Genomic DNA, 20654 nt, shown 5'->3' on the forward strand with positions numbered 1-20654 from the left:
TTTCCCTGTGCCACTGGACCGGGACTGTACTGCTCCCATCCAGAGGTTGCTGTTGCTGGAAGGATCACCAAGTTTGCACAGGGGACCGGGCATCAGAGCAAAGGGACCAAGTAAGCTATGGGAGAGTACTGCATCAAGAACATCTTTAGCTTTGCCAGGTATTGCTGCAACAATGAGTCTGATTGGTGAGAGACCTTTGGCCACCCTTTTTGCTACCCTGCTCTTAAAGAGACAGCACCACTCCAATTAAGGTCTGCTGGGATTTAATTTGAGGATTATCCCCCTATTTTCATCGGGATGACTAAAATTCAGTTTAAAAGCACTTCAATATCATCTTGGGTTCCAACTGGGCCACAGTAAGGTACCACTGGCCAAGGGGAAGGTTAAGGAAGGACTTCTAGCTTCTGAGTGAGTATATCCCGTACTAGGATGACATTTTTAGTAAAGACCTAGGAGGTGAGGATCTCAACTCCAAAGCCAGGTTTCAGGTACCTTGTGAAATTGTGTTTAATGATACCCTGTTTGCAAATTGTTACCCTATCTGATACCCGAGTTGATACCCCAATTGCAAAACTGATATTTGCCCTTTGTTTGCAATTGTTTGCTGTTGTTCTCACTATTATTTGCTGAGCATGTAGCCCAAATAAACACCCTTTCATCAGTCTTCTTGTATTGGAGGACATGGTACACTAGAAGGTTCACTGTCACTGGGAAACTAGGGACCCAATCATCCAGCGGCTCCTTCAAGGCTAGCACTACATAAGGCTTGACATGTTTGGTATTTATTTACTCACAGCTAAATGTTTTACATTTTACCCAAAAATTGCATAATATTTTGTGTCTGCAGGCACTAAAATGAACTTTATTTTTAACAGAAAATTTGTGCTTGATAAATCATTGCGCTAATATTGTGTGACATAAAAAAATCTGGAACTATCACCATATTATTCTTCAGGGTCTATGTTTTCAGAAAATACTGTATACACTGTTTGGGGGTTTTAACTAATTTTCAAAATGATTTTGTAACATGCGTCCAAAAAATGCAGAAACAATGCTGCTGTGAAAGGGTTAAAAGGGTAAACATGGGGACATGTGCACTGCAGTGATGTACAAAACATGCTTTTATTTTTTGCCTTGACATACTCTTTAGGGGTGTAAATAAGGTTCAGTAGGCCACTATTTTCAATATAAAACTGACACCAAGAGCAACAGGAGAAAGGACAACCAACATTATGTGAATTTAAACATGCTCACCCTCCCAATTGTTGACAAAATTAGTGTTCCCCTGCCCTCCAACACAGTCCTCCCCTGGAACTTGAACAAAAAGAACTCATTAGCGTGCCCAAGAAATATAAGAAACCCTCAGATGATTGCAGGGCTTTTTCCCAGAGAATAGGTGCAAGAACTCCACCCTTCTGGGTCACTTCTTGTCCCACCCCCCACCCACCTCCAAGCACCGTCCCTTGGATTCACTCCCCTACCCACCTCCCAGTACTGCCCCTTTTAGAGAATACAGAGCCCAGTATAATGTTGTGGTGCCAAGCAATTTGTACGGAATTTGTTAAAAGTAACAAGAAAAGCAGTAAAATAGATCCCCCACAGCCAGCAGCAAAAGACCATCCCCAGCAACGATAGACCCTACAGCAACCATGGACTCCAGCAACAATGGATTCCCAGGCAGCAACAACAGATTTCCTCGCAGATAGCAACAAAAGACTCTCTAGCAGCCAGCAACAATAGACCCCTCCCTCAACAGTACATCCCTTACAGCAGTGGTCTCCAAGCCCTTTGCTTGCCTTTATCTGGCCCTTGAGGCATTATTCCGGCCACTGACACCAGCAATGGGGCATAATTCCTACCACTGACACCAACAATGGAGCACTATTCCTTTCACTCACACCTACGATGGGGCATAATTCCTTCCACTGAAAACTAAAATGGGACACTATTCCTCCCACTGACACCAACTATTTATCCCCCTAATACCAAAGATTGGGCACTGTTTACTCCCACTGGACACAATGTGGTCCTCCTAAAGTCTGAAGGACAGTAAACTGGCTCTTTCTTTAGCCCTGCCTTATAGCAACAATTGACCCCACAGCAATAATAGACTCATGCAAAATCAGACGCCCTCCAGCAACAATAGATCCCCCAGAAGCCAGCATCAATAGACCCTCCAGCACACCCCAGAACACCTTGCTATTATATACATTCAGTGATGGAAGTTACCACTGAAAAAAACCCCTGGTGATTGTACCATTTTCTTAAATCAGGTTTTTATGGACTGATTTATTAATAAATACATACTAGATACCAAATACTATTGCAAAGTTAAAAGCTGTATTAAGGTGCACCTGTCATGCAGAAAAATATGGAGGTTACCATTCCTGATCTCCTTTTGAAAATGTTAGTTATTCATTTGTTATGCTGACTCACTGATGTAATTCTCTGACCTGGAACAAATCTACAGGCTGACCAGGCAACCAGCATTTTCTGAAGTAAAACTCAACAATAGCAACCTCTAATTTTCCTTTAATTAAATGGATGATTGTCACATTTTCCTTTCAGAACTGAGATGCGGACGGTCCTGACAATTAAGAAGGAGCTTGCCTACCAGTGCAACATGACCTTACACCAGTCGGAAATCATGAACTTCCTGAAGGAGGAACATTATGACATTGCGGTGGTGGACGCATTTGACCCCTGTACTTTCCTGGTCTGTGAGAAGCTGGGACTCCCATTTATTGCTTTCTTTCCTACAATAATGGCCAATGCTTACCGTGTAGGAATGCCGAGTCCTCTGTCCTATATTCCATTGTTCCAGACTCAGCTCACTGACCAGATGGATTTCTTTGGGCGTTTAAAGAACACATTGACTTTCTTTGTTTCATTAATAATCCAGAATAAGATGGACTCACCGTATGATGGTGTCATTGAAGAACATTTTCCTGCTGAGTCTAGACCAAATATACCCGATCTTCACTTGAAAGCCGAGCTCTGGCTGTACAACGTAGACTTCACCCTTGAGTTTCCTCGTCCACTTCTGCCTCATGTTCAGTACATTGGGGGATTATTGGCCAAACCTGTAAAACCAATATCACACGTAAGTATGGCTGAATGACCTTCGTTTTAGCCCCTTGCCTACCGAGCACTTTTACCCCCTTCCTGCCCAGGGCAATTTTCAGCTTTCAGTGCTGTCACACTTTGAATGACAATTGTGCAGTCATGCAACATTGTACCCATATGAAATTGTTATCATTTTTTTTAACACAAATAGAGCTTTCTTTTGGTGGTATTTAATCACCACTGGGTGTTTTATTTTTTGCACTATAAACAAAAAAAAGAGAAAACAATTTGAAAAAAAAGTTTCTCTTTGTTTCTATTATAAAATTTTGCAAACAGGTAATATTTGCGCCTTCACTAATGTGCATTGATGAGGCTGCACTGAAAAGCAACACTGATGGGCACTGATAGGCTTCACTGATGAGGTGGCACTGATGAGGCAGCACTGGTGGGCATTGATGAGGAGGCACTGATGATGCTGCACTGGAAAGGTGGCACTGATAGATGGAAGCACTGACTTGCGGCACTGCTAGTCACTGATGGGCGGCACTGCTGGGAACCGATGGGAGCAACTGCTGGCCACTGATGGGTGGTAATGCTGGGCACTGGTGGGTGGCACTGCTGGGCACTGATCATCAGTGCCCTGATGATCAGTGCAGATGTCCTCTGTGCAGGGGCGGACTGACAACTCATGGGGCCCCCAGGCAATAGGGGATCATGGGGCCCCTGTGTCCTTGCCCAAACTCAAAAAAGCCTATGAAAAAGGTACCAGGGGCATCTCATGGGGCCCCCTACTGACCCCGGTTCCTCGGGCAGTGCCCGAGTTTCCAAATGGTCAGTCCGCCCCTGCCTCTGTGTCATTTGCCAGTTATCAACAGTAGTTTCCTCATGCTGTGACAGCATGAGGAAAGTGCAGCGCATTACAGGCAACTGTATTTACTCGGTGATCTGCTGTGTCATTGGACACTGCAGATTACATAATAAAAGGCCGCTGTTATTGGCCTTTTACCTCATCATGTGATCAGCTGTGTCCGTAGGAGACAGCGATCACGGAGAGCGTCATGTGCGTGCCGCTTGGGGCGCGTTCTGTGAGGACGTCATATGATGCCCTCCTAAAACTGGACAACCGCGCTGTAGCCATCAATTGGCTATAGTGCGGTTGGCAGGTGGTTAATAAAACAAGCTAAAGGAATTTTAGACCTCATACATGTGGGCTCATGAAAAAAGGCGGTATTTTTTCTGCTAGAATTTGGTATAAAAAACACCTTTAATGTTATAATATGTATGTGTGTCTATGCGCATATGGTGTTTGAGTGTAAATTCTTTCTACTGTCCATAATATAAATTTACTCTGACTATTGGAATACTGTATATGTACATGCATCTGTGTGTTTTTATGCGCTTTAAGCACATTTACGCACATACACATGTTTTTATGCTCCTCTACGAACATGCCTTTTGTGCAATTTTTCTGCCATTAAAGTGTTACTAAACCCAGGACCCTGCATTCACTATATCTGGTCTCCCCGGACCCTGCATTCACTATATCTGGTCTCCCCGGACCCTGCATTCAGTATATCTGGTCTCCCAGGACCCTGCATTCACTATATCTGGTCTCCCCGGACCCTGCATTCACTATATCTGGTCTCCCAGGACCCTGCATTCACTATATCTGGTCTCCCCGGACCCTGCATTCACTATATCTGGTCTCCCACAGTACACAGAACATGGAAATTCAATTATTTTAATAAACTGCTATTTTCTAATTTTTAATCTAATCTAATTAGCTATTTTCTAATCTAATCCTAATCCTGTCTGTCTGTCTTCTTTAACCTCCACCCTGGTACATTATTTCGGTCTTGTGACTTCCATAAGTATCCTGCCGAGCACTGGTTAAAGCTTGTAGGAGGAATTTTCATTCTCCTCTCACTGCCGTATGAGATTTCATAACCCCTGACTTTTTGTCTGGACAGTGCTGATTGGCCCTGTGCTGATCACATGCACTCTCCCAAAGAAAGAAAAAAAAAACCTCTCTTGCAATACACACTAAACTGAGCATGTGCAGAGTGTCCCCGAGACTGAGTTCTATCAGGAGATGAAATGGGGAATGTGGAGGATTAGAGAAGACAGGATCAAATATCCTTTCTACACTATGCAGAGGATTAACCCCTTAAACCACACTGAGTATAGAAAGCATGCTTTACTGCATATGAAGACTGATTTTACTGTTGTGGGTTTAGTAACATTTTAAAGTAGCACAGTGCTAAATAGCAAAAACTGGCCTGGTTATAAAGGGAGTAACATCTTCCAGAGCTGAAGTGGTTAATACCTGTACATAGTTTTAATCACATGTCTGAGCAGAATCCTAAGTCTACAGTAAGCCCAAATGCACAGTACACAGCTCCAGACAGGCAATGTGCCATTCATTCATCGACAAAAAACCAGACACTTCCTTACTGCTAAATTAAATGCACTCTATTTCATATATCATTAATTTCAGGATCTGGAAGACTTTATATCTGAGTCTGGAGATGCTGGTTTCATCGTGGTGACTCTGGGATCGATGTTGTCCTCACTACCTCTAGTGGAATTCCTCAAGGAGATGAATGGTGCATTTGCTAAGATCGAGCAGAAGGTGATCTGGAGGTATCAAAAGTCAAAGTGGCCACAAGAGGTGGAAATTGCTCCCAATGTGAAAATTATGGACTGGGTGTCACAGAACGATTTACTGGGTAAACATTGTACTATTATCGATGCAGAAAATGATCAGTCATGTTATTAATCAATAACATCATGGTTTCCATGGGACTGGCCCCTAATCCTGTCTGTCTGTCTTCTTTAACCTCCACCCTGGTACATTATTTCGGTCTGTATAGTCATATGCCATAAATGGAGAATTAGTTGGACCTCATTTAGAATACTGTGTCCAGTTCTGGAGACCTCACTTACAAAAAGATAATGATAAGATAGAATGGGTCCAGAGATGGGGAACAAAAATGGTGAAAGGTCTGGGTGATAAAACATATCAATAGTGACTTTAGGAAGCTAACATGCACAATCTGGAGGAAAGAAGGGGAAAGGGAGACATGATTGAAACCTCTAAATACATCAAGGGAGTGAATATGGTTCAGGAGGTCAGGATTTTCAACACAAAACCAAAATCAAGAACACGGAGACATGACCTCAAACTAACTGGAGGAATATTCATAACTAATCTCAGAAAGTACTATTTTATGGAAAGAGTAGTTGATGGTCAGAAAAAACTTCCAGCAGAGGTAGTGAGCCAGTCAACAGTAAATAGCTTCAGACATGCTTGGGACAAGCGTAGATACAGTGTATATACTCAGACAAAAAAAGTTAACAACCCCCCCACAAAAAAACAAACAAACAAAAAAAACAACCACCCCCCACCATAAAACACACATACACACAAAACGGGCAGACTTGATTGTCTTTTTCTTCCAGTCTTTTTCTTCCATCACTTTTCTATGTTTCAAAATAGTTTATTTATTAATGGTGTTCCAAGTTGTAGTCATGGATTTGGACATGCTTGTATTAGAGGATTGGCATGTATCAAATATGAATATATTAGGATAACAATTCAATATGATAATGATCTGCACCATTTCGAAAAAGAATTTATACCACCCTTTTCTCAGTATTTTTTTTACCATAGAACAACCCTTTATTTAATTTTCAAATGTAAGGAACCCCTGCTAAGATATATATTATATCTACAGTATATATTATAGATATACTGTATATTCATAAAAGAATTAGGAATGAGGTGTACATAGCATCAGGGGTGGACTGACCATTTGGAAACTCGGGCACTGCCCGAGGGCCCGGGGTCAGTAGGGGGCCCCATGAGATGCCCCTGGTACCTTTTTCATAGGCTTTTTTGAGTTTGGGCAAGGACACAGGGGCCCCATGATCCCCTATTGCCCGGGGGCCCCATGAGTTGTCAGTCCGCCCCTGCTTAGCATATTTAACACCCAGAGTGGATATTTTTAACACTCCCCTGCTGTATATAGGAAAATGATGCTTAGTAATAAACATGAAAATAAAAAGTTAGTATTGACCAGTAGAGAAAGTAAGACACATTAAATGACAGTGCATCCTTAACATCAGTGGTCAGTAAAGAAATATATTTATTTATTACAGGCATTTATGCAGTGCTGGCAATGTATGCAACGTTTTCATATTGTATGTTTACATCAGTCCCTGTCCTCAAGATGCTTCAGTTGCCCATAGATGGATCAAAATTTGTCCGGTTCAGCAGGAAATAGATGAATTCTGATCCATGTATTGGCACGGTGGTTGTACAGAAGTTGATCTACCAATCGACTTCTGTTCAACTGCCCTGCTGGAAAATGTCCTCTTGATCAGAGCTGCAGACTGATCTGTGTATTCCGACAGTGGGGAAGCTTCCCCACTGTCTGAATACAATGATATTGCGGGATGATTCCCCATGCACCTGAAATGTGTGGATGTGGGAAACAGGTCAGTTTTTTCATTCAATCCGCTGGTTGTAAGTAAAAAAAAAAAAAAAACCCATATATGGCCAGCTTTACAGTCTAAGTTGAAGGAACCCTTAGCAAACCCTTGAGGAACCCAAAGTTGAAAAGGCTGAACTACAGAATTCATGCTAACTGAACATCACAAACAGTCATTACTGTGTAAAGGGTAAGGTAAGTGAGCGCAAACAGACAAAGCGAGCAGCTAACATACAGGGTAATCCTCAATACCTTGAACGTGAAATAAACAAAAATAGGGTATGTAGCGCTACAAAATATCAGACAAAGAGGGTGACACCATAAAAAGTAACAATAATGGACAAAATTGTTCATATGGTGTATCCAGAGGGCAGATGGATATGATCCTGTGACGTTCCAGATCCAACTCAATAGGATAGAAAAAAATAGTGCGGTTATGCGCACTAGACTCCCCTGGTGGTTAGTGTTTCCCTGGTGGTATAGGCGTCAATTGGGTGGATCCCCTAACATGTTTCGAGCAAATGCTCGTTTTCACTTTCACCCCTTTGAAAACGAGCATTTGCTCGAAACATGTTAGGGGATCCACCCAATTGACGCCTATACCACCAGGGAAACACTAACCACCAGGGGAGTCTTGTTATTAGACCTGGGTGGCTGCTTTCATCCCTGGGGAATCTTGATATACAATTTCTGCTGATGATACCACTAGCCACCAGGGACATTTAAATCAGACCTGGATGAGTGTTTTTTATGCTGATGGAACCACTAGCCACCAGGGAACCCATGAGACGTGGATGTATCCCTTTTATGCTGATGTGAGTTCTTTCCTTCTGTCTGCTTATTTTACTTTGAATAAACGTATTTCACCATTGATACCTTCTTGCCTCCTGGCTCGTTTATAATGAGCTCTGCAAGGTGGTGATCTGGAATAAGGAACCAGTTGGTGCCGGGACAACGTTGGACCTACGGGTGAGTCTGAGGGGACCCCTATAAAAGGTGTGCACCACCATCCCTGAATGCCCGCTATGGTGACCAGATACTGCTCACGCTGCTGACCAGACCCTGATGTCCTGATGTGACCAGATGCTGCTCATGCTGCTGACCAGTCATTACTGTGATTTAAGCCTAGACATCTACTTTGTGATATCTAAGGCTCAGTGAGGTCATCACCCATGAAACCAGCTACATGTATTGTATACTCTGGTCCAGCTTATATTTCCCAACCTCCCTCTCCCTCCCCTCTCTTCTGGTCATCCCTCCCCTCTCTTCTCATGATCATTCCCTCCCCTCTCTTCTCCTGTTCATTCCCTCCCCTCTCTTCTCATGATCATCCCCTCCCCTCTCTTCTCATGATCATCCCCTCCCCTCTCTTCTCCTGTTCATTCCCTCCCCTCTCTTCTCCTGTTCATTCCCTCCCCTCTCTTCTCCTGTTCATTACCTCCCCTCTCTTCTCCTGTTCATTACCTCCCCTCTCTTCTCATGATCATTCTCTCCCCTCTCTTCTCCTGTTCATTCCCTCCCCTCTCTTCTCCTGTTCATTACCTCCCCTCTCTTCTCCTGTTCATTCCCTCCCCTCTCTTCTCCTGTTCATTCCCTCCTCTCATCTCCTCTCTCACCTTACCCCTCTTAACCCGCTCTTCTCCACTTTATTACTCCCCTTCCCTTCAGTGCTGTACTAAGGGCCGGGTTTCAAACCCTCCACAGTTGTTTTACTGACAAATCTGGGGAAATTTACTGACACTACACATTTTTTTGCTGACAACTTAAAATATAATAGAAACTCCCATTAGAAAGGAAACCAATAAATATTTAAACAATATATTTACTATGTAAACAGTACCATTACCCATAAAAAATTATCTGCCCAGCTTAGGGCCTTGTTTAGACTTAGAGGGGAAAAATAGAGAGTGTTAGAGGGGGAGGAGAGCGATAGAGGAGGAAAGGGGGGGGGGGGAGAGATAGAGTGATAGATGGGGACAGAGAGAAAGAGACAGAAGAGAAAGGATAAGGGGGAGAGAGGGAGATGGAGAAGAGAGAGGGGAGGGAAGAGACAGAGAGAAAGGGGGGGTGGGAGAGAGAGAAGGGCTCCATGCAGCCAATATCTCTTGCACGTGCCCATACTCCAGGTTAATTTCTTCTAAATCAGGCTGTGCTCCACTCTTTCTCCCATCCAGCTTAGCTCCATTCTGTTCTGCTACTTCTCCCCAAGCTCACTCAGCTCTGCTCGTTCTCCCACCAAGCTCAACTCTGCTCCACTCCTTCATCCACCAAGCTCAGCTCCACTTTGTTCTACTTCTTATTTCCAGCTCAGTTTAGTTCAGCTGTACTGCTTCTTCCCCAGCTCAGCTCTGCTTCATGTCTTCTCCCACAGCTCAGCTCTGCTCTGCTCCTTTTCCCCTAGCTAAGCTCAGCTCTGCTCCTTCTCCGAACCCAGCTCAGCTCTGCTCCAATCTGCTTATTCTCTCCTAGCTCAGCTCTGCTTTGCTTCTTCACCCCCAGCTCAGTTCTGCTCTTCTTTCTCCCCCCGCCTCAGCTCTGCTCTGTTCTTTCTCCTACTCAGCTCAGCCCAGCTCCACTCCAATCTGCTTCTTCCCCCGCAGCTCAGCTCTGTTCATTCTCCACCAGCTTAGCTCTACTCTTTCTCCTCTAGCTCAGCTCTGCTCCGCTCATTCTCCCACCCAGCTCAGCTCCACTCCAATCTGCTTCTTCTCCCCTAGCTCAGCTCTGCTTTGCTTCTTCTCCCCCAGCTCAGTTCTGCTCTTCTTTCTCCCCAGCCTTAGCTCTGCTCTGTTCCTTCTCCCACCCAGCTCAGCTCTGCTCCACTCCTTTTCCCCAGCTCATCTCTGTTCAGCTCCTTCTCCCATCCTGCTCAGCCCAGCTCCTCTCTATTCTGCTTCTTCTCTCACAGCTCAGCTCTGCTCATTCTCCACCTGCTCAGCTCTTCTCCACTTCTTTTCCCCAGCTCAGCTCTGCTCCACTCCTTCTGCACCAGCTCAGCTCTGCTCCACTCCTTTTCCCCAGCTCAGCTCTGCTCCACTCCTTTTCCCCAGCTCAGCTTTGCTCCACTCCTTTTCCCCAGCTCAGCTCCGATCCTTCTTCCCATAGGTCAGCTCTGCTCCACTACTTTTCCCCAGCTCATCTCCGCTCCGCTGCGATCCTTCTCCCTATAGGTCAGCACTGCTCCACTCCTTTTCCCCAGCTCAGCTCCGCTCCTTCTCCCCTAGCTCAGCTCTGCTCCACTCCTTTTCCCCAGCTTAGCTCTGTTCAGCCCCTTCTCCCATCCAGCTCAGCTCCACTCCAATCTGCTCCTTCTCCTCTAGCTCAGCTCTGCACCTTCTCCCACTCAGCTCAGCTCCACTCCAATCTGATTCTTCTCCTGCCCAGCTCCGATCTTGTTTTTTCTTTTCAGTCACACATTGTGGGCTTGGGAAGGGACCGGGTTATTGCACTCATTGGCTGAGTAGGCAGCAGGAGGAGGATCAACTATAGCTTCCGTTAGCCCCTGAGTCTCTCCATCCTAGTCCTGCTGACCATCCCTACACAGTTTCAGGCTGATTCCATGTTGCTGTGCACTGCTGCACCTACTGGCAGCTTGAAAGAGTTGGTATACTTATGGACACTTACTTATTTCTGTCACAGAGATTCATGGACATTAAAAATAATGGATTTTTAAAAAAAAAACTGTCTGTGAATGAATGCACAGTTGACAACCCAGACTAAGGTGGGTGCGGGCAGCACATTCTCCATTGGATGCTGACTCTATAGGTGCCTTGGCTGCCAACAATTTTAGTTTTTGTTTCACAATGTTGCATTGTAACACTGCAACACAAAACAAAAACAAATGTTGGTTGGCTTCAGCATTTCCAGAGAGTTGGCACCCACTGCTTCCCTGACAGCGGCAGGGAACGTAGGCCTAGTTCACAATGACATTGAAAGCAGGCATTTGAGGGGCATTTGTAACGCTCCTCAAACACCTGTACAAATGATACTATGGGCAGCACACAGTGCTGTTCACATTAACAAAACATGAACCGTTAGCGTCGCGTTGCTTCAAAATTGAAGCCTTATAGCGCTTCTGGAGGAGTTTGAAGTCTTTCAACACCTCCCATTCAAGTCTATGGTGATGCTCCACAAATGCGCTGGCAGGCATTTGTGGGGTGTTTGTAGTGCGGTTGTGGTGCATTAATAACAGTACAGATTATTATCGGCATTTGTGGTGCAGTTTTAACACTTGTAAAACACTTATAAAAAGCCTCAAAACCGCGCATAGGGCGCTTGGGGAGCACAAACAGGGCAGCAGGGGTGCACAAAATCACATGTATACATGCGATTTTGCATTTACCGGATAGGGGATGCGCGCATGGTGGCTTACCTGCGCCGCCTTTGGCGGCCTCGACTGTCAATCACCGGGTCCCTGCTGGTGATTCCCCGCTGGCACCCGGCGATCACCGGACAGAGGAGAGACCTCTATGTAAACAATACAGATCTCTCCCCTGCCAGCCCCTGCACACTGCTTTGTAGGGCTCTGCATAGCATAGCCATACAAAGCAGTGTGCTTACAGTGTAAAGCACACACACAGCCCCTAGTGAAACAGCACACAGTTAATCCTTTGATAGCCCCAGATGTTAACCCCTTCCTGCCCAGTGTCATTATTACAGTGTCATTGCTTTTTATTAGCAATGATCACTTTATTGGTGTCACTGGGGATGTCAGTGACACCAAGTCAGATCCCCCCCCGTGTCAGAATGCCTGCCGCAGTCCCACTATAAGTCACTGATCACCGCCATTACTAGTATGAAAAAAAAATCCCAGTATATATACCGCCATTTGTAGACACTATAACTTTCACATAAACCAATTAATTTATACATATTGGGATTTTTGTAGCAAAGACATGGAGCACAATACATTTTGGCTTAAATTTATGACGAAATTAGATTTTTTACATTTTTTTACTGGATATGTTTAATAGCAAAAAGTAAAAGATACAAAGTTTTTCTCAAAATTGGTGGTCTTTTTTTTTTATAGTGCAAAAAATAAAAAACGGGGCGATCAAATACCACCTAAAGAGAGCTCTATTTGTGGGAAAATAAGGACATAAATTTCATTTGGGTGCAGCGTTGTATGAATTGTCAGTTAAAGTAATGCAATGCCATATCACAAAAAATGGCCCGGTCAGGAAGGGAGGTAAATCCTCAAGTGGTTAATGCCTGTCTAACGCCCATACTAACACTAAGTATGAACAAGCCCTAAGGGAAGGCTTCTCCTCGACCCCAGTCATTTGACAGAGCCAACATGAGGACTTCCTCTCACTCTGAGCTGGCGCTGCATCTGGGCTGCAGATTTGGAGGTTTGTACTGGAAAGAGGGAAGTGTCTGTACTAAGAAGTCTATATGGGGAAGGGGGGTGGGGGCGTCTGCACTGACAGGACTGTTCTTGGGGAACTGGTGTCTGTACTAGGGTGTCTGTACTGAGAGGGGTAATGGTGTCTGTTCTGAAGGGTGTGTACAGGGAGGGTGTACTGAGGGGTCTGTACTGGGGGATTTCTGTACTGAGGGGTGTGTACAGGGAGGGTGTACTGGGGGATTTCTGTACTGAGGGGTGTGTACAGGAATGGTGTACTGAGGGGTCTGTACTGGGGGATTTCTGTACTGAGGGGTGTGTACAGGGAGGGTGTACTGAGGGGTCTGTACTGGAGGATTTCTGTACTGAGGGGTGTGTACAGGGAGGGTGTACTGAGGGGTATGTACTGGGGGATTTCTGTACTGAGGGGTGTGTACAGGGAGGATGTACTGAGGGGTCTGTACTGGAGGATTTCTGTACTGAGGGGTGTGTACAGGGAGGGTGTACTGAGGTGTCTGTACTGGGGGATTTCTGTACTGAGGGGTGTGTACATGGAGGGTGTACTGAGGGGTCTGTACAGGGGGATTTCTGTACTGAGGGTTGTGTACAGGGAGGGTGTACTGAGGGGTCTGTACTGAGGGATTTCTGTACTGAGGGGTGTGTACAGGGAGGGTGTACTGAGGGGTCTGTATTAGGGGATTTCTGTACTGAGGGGTGTGTACAGGGAGGGTGTACTGAGGGGTCTGTATTAGGGGATTTCTGTACTGAGGGGTGTGTACAGGGAGGGTGTACTGAGGGGTCTGTACTGGGGGATTTCTGTACTGAGGGGTGTGTACAGGGAGGGTGTACTGAGGGGTCTGTACTGGGGGATTTCTATACTGAGGGGTCTGTGCCAGTGTGCTGTGTGGGGAGTTGGTGTGTGCTTGGATTGTCAAAAATTACTATTGTTTGTATTGCTATTACAGTGTTGATGAACTACGCCCCTTTAAGCCCTTCCCACTGTTAGCGCAATGTGGCCACACCCACAATTTTCTGCAGCACACTCCAGCTTACTATTACTATGGATCATTTTTGTAGTGGGGGAGGGGGGTTAGGAAATGTATCTGTCCTGGGTGCCAGATATGATAGGTATGCCACTGCCCTTGCCTCTCCTCTCCTAAATCTGACTTTTTTTAATTTCCTTTGTCAATTTCAGGGCACTCTAAACTGCGCCTTCTGGTGACACATGGGGGAATGAACAGTTTGATGGAAGCTGTGTATCATGGAGTTCCTGTTCTTGGGATACCACTTTTTGGGGACCAGAATGAAAACATGGTCAGAGTAAAAGCCAAACAAATGGGAACTTATATTCTACCTGGCCAACTTAAGGCTGACAACTTTGCAAACACCATTCAACATGTCATAGAAAACAAAAGGTAATTGTTGGCAATTTAATATCTGTCAGGTTTGCATTGGATAAGTTACATTGGCTATCTGTAAAGATTGATATCCGATAACTGAGTCCAACACAGAGGGGTTGATTTGCTAAGAATAAGGTGAAGCAATAGATGTTAGACACCAAACTTCACCTAATTCAACCAATTAAGACCCTGCTGTGGTGAACGGAAAAGAGACTTCAGTTAGGAAAATGCTTTTTAGTAAATTTTGAATCGTGTGTTTACTACTTGAAACCACGCTGCACCTCCCCATGAATGTGGTTTTCATTTGGGGACATCATACTTATTGTAATCTGCATGTGCATCCTGAAATTTAACATACAATTCAAAGCTTTGGCATGGCAATCACAAAATTTTCATACAAAAAGTCCATAATGGTGCTAATGAATGCTCTGCCAAACATTTTTTCTGAAATTCCATAAAAATTTTCAGATGAAATTGTACTGGTGTATTGCTAGCTTTAGTGGACTGCACGAGCAAGGGAAGAGATGCACATTTCCATTATCATGCTTGCTTGATTTTCCTGGATGATAGAAGGAGCCGCATAATGCACTTATGTTTTAAAGTTCTGTTGTAAAATTACTTCAGACAAATTGTAAAAGTCTTGTACTTAAACTTGACTTTATTTTGTTTTGTGTTCACAGCTACAAGACATCAGCAATGAAGCTGCAAGCCATTAGGAGGTCACAGCCCTTTCCTCCAGACCAACAATTACTGAGATGGGTGGAGCACATCGTCCAATCGGGTGGAGGCGGTCATCTTCATCCCTATTCTTACAAACTGCCCTGGTATCAGTACTGGCTACTGGATGTCATTCTATTCCTCCTCATCATCCTCACCGTGGTCGTCTACCTCATTGTGACATTATTCAGAGCTCTTATTAGGAAATTATGTTCTCTAGGAAAACTAAAGAGGAACTAATGAAATGTGGCCTTGTATTGGACGTGAAGATGATTTTATGGTGCTCACAATATGGACACCTCAACTATCAGCAACATTTTGCAGCTGCAGAAAACTAACCTTCAGGGACATTGCTGTGATCCAAAAACTTACTGTGGCCATTCAGTAAAACTCAATGATTGATGTCCGTATCAGTAAAACAAAAGAATTGGAAAGACAAGCAAGACATAAATGGCATGGCCGAGCAATTATGGGGATATGCTCCCTTACATTGGTGGTCAGTGGAGATATGCCCCCTTACATTGGTGGTCAGTGGAGATATGCCCCCTTACATTGGTGGTCAGTGGAGATTTGCCCCCTTACATTGCTGGTCAGTGGAGATATGCCCCCTTACATTGGTGGTCAGTGGAGATTTGTCCCCTTACATTGCTGGTGAGTGGAGATACGCCCCCCTTACATTGCTGGTCAGTGGAAACATTTCTTACATTGGTGTTTATTGTAGTAGTGCCTTAGATTAGTGGGAAAAAGGACCATCTTACACCATTGATGTGGGAAGAATGGCCACCTTTCAGACAGCTAAAAATAAGTGGTTACTGAGAAACAGAAATTGTTCATTGCTCAAGAAACTCCTAAGAACCTCATGAGGAACCCTAAGGATTAGCACAGCCTTTTTCAACCAGGGTGCCTAAGCACCGTGGGGTGCCTTCAGGTTTCTTCAGGGGTGCCTTGGCAAAATGCCTAAAAATTACAAAATAAATTGTATACAAGCCACCAGGTGGATAAAGCCTGCCTTTTAGTTATGCAAAGCCACAGGTTTTAAATGTGCACCACTGCAACCTTATAGCTGTCGGCATTTTAACAACCAATGACGTCATTTAGCACTAGCGTCACGTTAGCTGAGTGAGGGAGAGAAACTCAGGGAGAAGGAAAACATTGGCATACTAGTCATTGGTATACTTAGTTAATGAGCTACCCTAGTCAACACCTAAATCTGGCACCTCCCCACCCCACCAGAACGCCCCCCACCACCACCCTCCTCCACCACCGCCCATCACTGCAATCCCTTCTGGCTGCCGCCACCCGATTCAAGCACGAACCTCTGAAATTAAAGAAGCAACTGGCCATCCCCGCACCCTCCAGCAGTGCGCTGCCTCCTCGGATCTCATGGTGGAGTTGAGGTAGTGCCTCACCAAGTTCCCATCCCTGCCACTTGTGTCCCTTCTTCCTGGGGGCGGGCCACACCTCTGATATTTGCCACCCTAGGTATACGCATTCTTTGCCTCGTGGTAAATATCCCTCTGGTACTAGTCAGTACCAGTGTGCAAAGGTTCAGGGTTAATTTGCCTCTAACGTAGCATTTCCTACATGTGTGGATGTTGTTGCATTATATAAAGCTATTCGTTTATTTTTTTTACATTTTAGAATGGGGTGCCTTGAATGGATTCCATCTATAAAAGAAAATGTGAGAATGGATTTTCTAGGCACAGAAGCTCAATACACAAGAAGATAAAATCAATGTTCCTTTATTCAACATCACATCATATTTAGAAAGTATATGATAAAACATTGTTGTACAATGCACCCACAGAGAATATCCCAAGACCCACCAAACAGTCGTAATGATGGCAAACAATGGTTACAAAATGTGATTTCTGGAGAAAGAAAACTCCTCCTATAAGCTTTAACCATTGCTCTGCTGAAGTCACAAGACTGCTCTAACTGCTGATGAGAAAAGGTATTTAGCAGTTTATAGTTACTAAAATAACTGCAATTCCATGCTGTGTGTACTGCGGGAGACCAGATATAGTGAATGCAGAGTCTGGGGAGACCAGATATAGTGAATGCAGGGTCCTGGGAGACCAGATATAGTGAATGCAGGATCCAGGGAGACCAGATATAGTGAATGCAGAGTCTGGGGAGACCAGATATAGTGAATGCAGAGTCTGGGGAGACCAGATATAGTGAATGCAGGGTCCTGGGAGACCAGGTATAGTGAATGCAGGGTCTGGGGAGACCAGATATAGTGAATGCAGGGTCTGGGGAGACCAGATATAGTGAATGCAGGGTCTGGGGTTTAGTAATTGTTCTTTACATGAAACACATGCAATGCAAAAAATAAAAAATAAAAAAAAAATATATATATATACATATATATATATATATATATATATATATATATATACCGTATATACAAAATATTGTTAGTATTTTTTTAATTAGAAAAAAAAAGTTGCATTTGCGTGACACAGACTTGTTTTATAAGCAAACTGAAAAACATGTCACAGCCCACAAATAATTGCTTTACAGCCTCAGACTTTGCACTATGGGAATAGTTATTCTTGGCACTTTCTTCCAAGAACACATTTGGTTTGGTTCAATTCAACTGTTGGAGTTGAATGGCATAATGCCAGAAGGGGCGTGGCTAGCATGCTGACCCCTCCCAGTCCTAGTCCTGTCTATGATCCCTGTACACACAGTGTAGAAACGACTCAGTTCCATCTGATTCCTCACTACAATGGCTGCATGTAAGAAGCAGAATGTGTTCCTCCTGGCCTTCACACTGCAGTTTCTCTATATTGATGGGGCTAAAATCCTGACAATCTGCTTTGTTGGTGAGTCATTTTATATATATTTTCTACATAACATATTCATATAATCAACATGTTCAGATAAACTCAACATTCCTGAATCCTGAAAAACAAAAACGATTCCTGTGTTGCCCATACTTGTTTTCTGTTGCCCATGTCCTATGTTTTATGTACTTTGACACAGTTGAGGGAATTGTAGGTACTTTGTAAATCCAATACAACTGCATTTGTAAATGTAATCTGCTATTATGAGCAATTTGCAATCCAGAAATGATGTAAACTTGTATTTGAATCATTATCATATTTTCAGTGTTTGGATACCTTTTTCAAAGTAAGCAGTTTTTGCTCAGAGTGCGAGGTGAACTATCTGCAATATGTACATTTATGGGGTGCATTTATAAAAAGTTCTGCAAGCACATTTGTTTTGTGCGAATTGGGCAAAAATGAATGTTCTTTAGGCTATATTCTCTTCTGAACGAATGATGTTTTATTATGGGCAGTAAAAAAGTTCCACATTATAGTCACAATATGTAATAAATCCTCCTGCGCTGCTATGAATACTAGGACTAGTGAAACAGCAGCTAACATCCAATCCTCACCTTTAGATGGAAAATTAGATAAAACTAGTATGATAGTGATGTAGCGCTGAAATTGATATTATGACCCTTTTGTTAAATACAACACTGCTTCCACAATATTGATATCAATACAAAGTCAACCAAACTTATACTTGTGACATTTATAGGTGATTAGTGCAGTATAAATCAAACATATATATATCCAAGTGACCATTCCAACATTGCCGTGACACACAGTGATTCCCTATACAGGGATATGGGTCACCTTAACCTCCCTAGCGGTATGATTATTTCAGATTTTTGGTGCTGAAAGCGGTACCATTTTTTTGCATGGAAATATGTATTTTTTTTATTGTAGGCCTGTAATTTAGGAATAACTCACTGAAATCTTCCGAACAAGAGTCTTGTAAACATTCCGGATATGATAAAACTTGAAACACGAAATCATAAATTATAATTTAATAAATACTCATAAAAAATAATAATATAATAATAATACATTTAATTCAATAATATAATCAAACCAAAAACACTGAAATTTGAAATATAGCGCCAAGTTCGCACATCACTGAGCAAAGTCGCAAAATCGTTTTCAGTGTCTGATGACGAATTTCCCCCACGAATCATTATCACTCAATTCTGCAAGTAGTTCTGATTTACTATCGCTGTTCTCTAGCTGGTCTAAAACCGATTTTGACATAATGGGACACTTTTTGGACGCCATGGACGTTTCTCAGTTTCCAGGCAGAAAGAACAGTAAAAATGCAGGCAGGGCACAGGACAAAGCAGTAGGGACAAAATGTATGTGAAATGCTTTGATACAGGAATGTTTTGCTATGAAATAATCGTTTTGAAAAAAATGTCATTTTTTAAAAATTTTAAAATTTGCCGCCGGTTCCGGCGCCCGTACATTCCGACGTCACAGGGACCGAAACACGGAAGCCAGATGCCGGCATCGGAGATGGCCGGGGACGCTGCAGGGGACGCATCGCGGGAGCGAAGGACAAGGTAAGCTCTGCAGGGACTCCCTATGCAGCGCTGCATGGTAAACCCGAGTGTAGCTCGGGGATACCGCTTTTGGTACTGAAACTTTACCATGCGGCATTGCACAGGGATTCCCTACAGCGCTTACCTTGTCCTTCGCTCCCGCGATGTGTCCCCTGCAGTGTCCCCGGCCATCTCCTCTGGCCGATGCCGGCATCTGGCTTCCGTGTTCCGGTCCCTGTGACGTCGGGACATACGGGCGCCGGAACCGGCGGCAAATTTGAAAATTTAAAAAAAATGAAATTTTTTTTAAAACGATTATTTCATAGCAAAACATTCCTGCATCAAAGCATTTCACATACATTTTGTCCCTACTGCTTTGACCTGCGCCCTGCCTGCATTTTGACCGTTCTTTCTGCCTGGAAACTTAGAAAAGTCCACGGCGTCCAAAAAGCGTCCCTTTAGGTCAAAATCAGTTTTAGACCGGCTAGAGAACAGCGATAGTAAATCAGAACCACTTGCAGGATTGAGTGATAATGATTCGTGGGGAAATTAGTCATCAGACACTGAAAACTATTTTGCGACTCAGCGATGTGCGAACTTGGCGCTCTATTTCAAATTTCAGTGTTTTTGGTTTGATTATATTATTGAATTAAATTTATTATTATTATATTATTATTTTTTATGAGTATTTATTAAATTATAATTTATGATTTCGTGTTTCAAGTTTTATCATATCCGGAATGTTTACTAGACTCTTGTTCAGACAGATTTCAGGGAGTTATTCCTAAATTACAGGCCTACAATAAAAAAAAAATACATATTTCCATGCAAAAAAATGGTACCGCTTTTGGTACAAAATTGCATCAAAATGGATATATACCATGCAAACCCAAGCCCCAATGGGGTTAAACATAGAATTTGATCCTAACTGTTTTATCAGTGATTTTTAAATTTAAAGTGTTTTATGAATTATTTTGTTAGCATTTTACATGTATGTACTGTATCAATCTGGTTACTCAGGTTTTTTTTTTTTTCGCCTCCAGCAATATGCACTCTCATGAATATAGGATGTTATTATCAAGTTTTTACTATATTTTTTATTATATTTTATCATATATTTTTTATCAGGAAGTCCATTCACTTATTTTAATCATCTAATAAAATTGGTGTTTTTACATTTTTGTTTTCATTTTTTTTTATAGCATATATGCATTTAATCCAAGACTACCTCACATAATAGATTAATATGAATAACTAAAAAC

The 20654-nt window shown here is 43.3% G+C and overlaps 2 protein-coding genes across 3 annotated transcripts in view; both read left to right on the forward strand.

Moving 5' to 3' along the window:
• Positions 1-16745, forward strand: part of LOC149452372 (UDP-glycosyltransferase 3A1-like) — a 42728-nt gene extending 25983 nt beyond the window's left edge. Inside the window, exons 2-6 of one of the 2 annotated variants that reach the window (XM_089689416.1) lie at positions 1076-1090; positions 2615-3103; positions 5564-5795; positions 14099-14318; positions 14984-16745. In XM_089689416.1, coding sequence (XP_089545542.1) covers positions 1076-1090; positions 2615-3103; positions 5564-5795; positions 14099-14318; positions 14984-15260 — 1233 coding nt within the window. In that variant the 3' untranslated portion in view covers positions 15261-16745. Of the gene's footprint in view, positions 1-1075; positions 1091-2568; positions 3104-5563; positions 5796-14098; positions 14319-14983 lie in introns of both variants that reach the window. The other variant, XM_089689415.1, reaches the window with a different exon arrangement.
• A 663-nt stretch (positions 16746-17408) lies between these two features.
• The window catches only part of LOC149452373 (UDP-glycosyltransferase 3A1-like), a 38945-nt gene continuing 35699 nt past the window's right edge, over positions 17409-20654 (forward strand). The window contains exon 1 of the mRNA XM_089689429.1: positions 17409-17851. Coding sequence (XP_089545555.1) covers positions 17755-17851 — 97 coding nt within the window. The 5' untranslated portion in view covers positions 17409-17754. The remainder of the gene's footprint in view (positions 17852-20654) is intronic.

The sequence above is a fragment of the Staurois parvus genome, unplaced genomic scaffold, assembly GCF_062004578.1.
Source record: "Staurois parvus isolate SC_StPar_1 unplaced genomic scaffold, SC_StPar_1.0 ptg000475l, whole genome shotgun sequence".
NCBI lineage: Eukaryota > Metazoa > Chordata > Amphibia > Anura > Ranidae > Staurois > Staurois parvus.